The sequence below is a fragment of the Nicotiana sylvestris genome, chromosome 7 (assembly GCF_000393655.2).
Source record: "Nicotiana sylvestris chromosome 7, ASM39365v2, whole genome shotgun sequence".
Classification (NCBI taxonomy): domain Eukaryota; kingdom Viridiplantae; phylum Streptophyta; class Magnoliopsida; order Solanales; family Solanaceae; genus Nicotiana; species Nicotiana sylvestris.
This window is the reverse complement of record NC_091063.1, coordinates 19,110,661-19,113,835: the sequence shown is the minus strand read 5'-3', so window position 1 is coordinate 19,113,835 and position 3,175 is coordinate 19,110,661. Positions and strand designations below refer to the sequence as shown.

The following is a 3,175-nucleotide window of genomic DNA, read 5'->3' as shown; positions in this document are numbered from 1 at the left end:
CACTGAGATGGTTTTTAATCGGAAAATGCAAGTGTCACTAGTTGTATATATTTGTCTTTGCTATAATTGCGGCTGACTAATTAAATCCCTAGATAACCTTGAATATACAGGTGTCAACAAAATATGAATGAATGGATGATGTGGCTATACAAATTATTAAACTAAATCCATGTCAGTAGCAATTGAACAACACGCACCATTACAAGTGTTTATTCGTAGCCTTTTTTTCAAGTAAAGGTGTTCAAATGGGAAACCCCAAGAGTTCATATATCGGCTTTACAAACTTATGCAAATTTAAGTGGTCAGGAAGCCATTTCGCCTAAAGATTATAGTAAAAGTTTAATTGATCATAATAAGAAAATACATGTAAAAAAATTATATACTCATTTCAATACATACTTAGCCTTCTCACTTATCCTTGTACTGACACAAATTTTTGATCTACTGGTGAATATGGGACCAAGAATTTATCAACATAAGTAGTACTTGCCTTTTTTTCCCTTTATATTTATGTTGGGTAAAATATCATAATGGAAAACAGATACTTATTTTGTTTATCCTAATTATTTTACTCGAATGTGCAAAAATACATAATGTGTTCTCCAATCCCGTTATAACTAGCTTTATTTACTTGATCATTTAGGTAAATCGTAAGTATAATCTGATTTTCTAATTAAATTATCGTCCCATTTTTTTGTTACATTTGTGGTTGGCACCGCACCAAACGCACTGCTCTACTAGAAATTGACTTCTAACAGCTGGAAGGAAAGCTAGTAGAAATGATTAAAGCTACATATAAGGTGAGACAAACCCTTTAAATGAGTTACATTTGCTTTCTTGATTCAAATAAAAGACATATAGTAGAATAGTAGCTTTCTTATCATTATCATCACAACATCATGGTCTATGGGTCCAAAATCTGATCTGTTTAAAATGTATACCATGTTAGTTCAGTTTTCCCTTGACTTTAAAGCTAAGCGTTCCCCAACTAGAATATCCAATCTTGTTATAAAAATTCTTTTACCCGTTACTACATAAAAATTAAACTCATGTTATACTAAATTTTTCAAAGTGAACAGTACGCATCGCTTATAATAATTAACTAAGCCTCTCTACCTTCACAAGGTAGAGGTAAGGTCTGCGTACATACAAGTGGCGAAGCCAGGAATTTCAGCAAAGGTGTTTAAACTTGAAAAAAGTGAAATAAATTCCCCAAAAAATGGTGTTTAGTATATATTATATACCTCTAAAATCTAATATTTTATCTACATACACAGTGTAATTTTTCGACGTAATCAATTGACCGCCCTTCGGATAATGTAGCGTCGCCCCTGATACATACTACTTTCCCTAGACCTCACTTGTAAGATTATATTGGGCTTGTTGTATATTCAAGTTTCTTTGCTTCAAAGCTAAGCTTAAATTAATAAAGTTAATTCCCTCATGATTCATTTAGGACTAGTGTTCAAGCATGATAAAGAACTCAAATAATTCTTCATCAACAAGCATCATATCAAATTAACAAAACCTCTATGGCAAAGTGAGTACCAAAAGATCTATCCCTCCTTTAATTCCTTTCATCCAACCATTTTCATCACACTCCCAATTCACTACCATGTTTCCCTTCTTCTTTTTTCTCCTTTTCCTCTCTTCTTTCCCATTTACACTAGTCTTTTCCTCCCATTGCACAACTTCAACTTCAACCAAAACATTTGAAAAATGTATGCCACTCCCTTCTCAAGATGCCTCTATTTCTTGGACTTTTCATCCCCATAATGCCACTCTTGATATTGTCTTTTTTGGTTCTTTTATTTCTCCTTCTGGTTGGGTTGGTTTTGGAATTAACCCTACTTCTCCTGAAATGACTGGAACTCGTGCATTAATAGCTTTTCCTGATCCAAATTCAGGCCAACTTGTTCTTTTACCTTATATAATTGATCCATCAGTCAAATTGCAAAAAAATCCACTTCTTTCACGTCCTTTAGATATTCATCTCCTTACTTCTTCATCTACTTTATATGGTGGCAAAATGGCTACTATACATAATGGTGCTACAATTCAAATTTATGCCACGTTAAAACTTGTTACAAACAAGACCAAAAATATACACTTTGTTTGGAACCGTGGATTATATGTCCAAGGCTATTCACCTACAATTCATCCTACTACAACCAATGATCTTTCTTCAATAGCCACAATTGATGTCCTTTCTGGTTCAGAAGCAAAATATCATAACAATTTCATGACACTAAAATATATTCATGGGGCTATAAATGCAATTTCTTGGGGAATTATTCTTCCTATAGGCGCGGTCACAGCGCGTTACTTAAGGCACGTAGAATCACTAGGACCTGCATGGTTTTATGCACATGCAGGGATACAATTATCGGGAATTTTACTTGGAACTGTTGGATTTGGATTTGGAATTCGATTAGGTCAACTTTCACCTGGGAGAGTTTATGGACTACATCGAAAACTTGGGATTGCGACGTTTAGTTTGGGCATGTTACAGACATTGGCATTGTTTTTTAGGCCTAAGACGACAAATAAATTTAGAAGATATTGGAAATCTTATCACCATTTTGTTGGTTATGCTTGTGTGGTTTTAGGAGTTGTGAATGTTTTTCAAGGATTTGAAGTAATGGGAGAAGGAAAGTCTTATACTAAATTGGCTTATTGTTTGTGTTTGTCAACATTGATTGGTATTTCTGTGGCTTTAGAAGTGAATTCTTGGGTTGTTTTTTGTAGAAAAGCAAAGGAAGACAAGTTGAGAAGAGAAGGATTAATTGGAAGTTCTGGGAAATTTAGTGGATCAAGTCATGGTTGATTCATTCAATTATGGAAAATTTATGTTACAAATTGTCATTATTTTTTTTATGGTTCAAAATATTTGAACTAAGATTTTGGATTTTCTAATGTAATTTTCATATAGATGATCATTGCTTGTCCCTTAAACAAATCCTTTTATTGTATTCTAAAAATTGATTTTGCAACCCACATCTGGGATCTTGGATATTTTTAGGGCAAGTTACACATTTGGCTGGTGGGCAAAAAATAATTACATTTGCTAGCAAAATATACATAGAATATGTATGAAATATGTATATTAAAAGTTAATATACAAAAAATATATATTTTGATGAATATTATATTTGGAAACGATTATATGGTGTAA

General features: G+C 32.9%; 1 protein-coding gene across 1 annotated transcript; it reads left to right on the top strand.

The window, feature by feature from the left end:
* The first annotated feature begins 1,482 nt into the window (after positions 1-1,482).
* LOC104241960 (cytochrome b561 and DOMON domain-containing protein At2g04850) lies at positions 1,483-3,175 on the top strand. Its single transcript, XM_009796934.2, has one exon. It carries the CDS (start codon positions 1,616-1,618, stop codon positions 2,825-2,827), a length of 1,212 nt encoding a protein of 403 aa, XP_009795236.1. The 5' UTR covers positions 1,483-1,615; the 3' UTR covers positions 2,828-3,175.

Coding starts and splice junctions, on each gene's coding strand:
- LOC104241960 (XM_009796934.2), top strand. CDS start 1,616: ATGTTTCCCTTCTTCTTTTTTCTCCTTTTCCTCTCTTCTTTCCCATTT.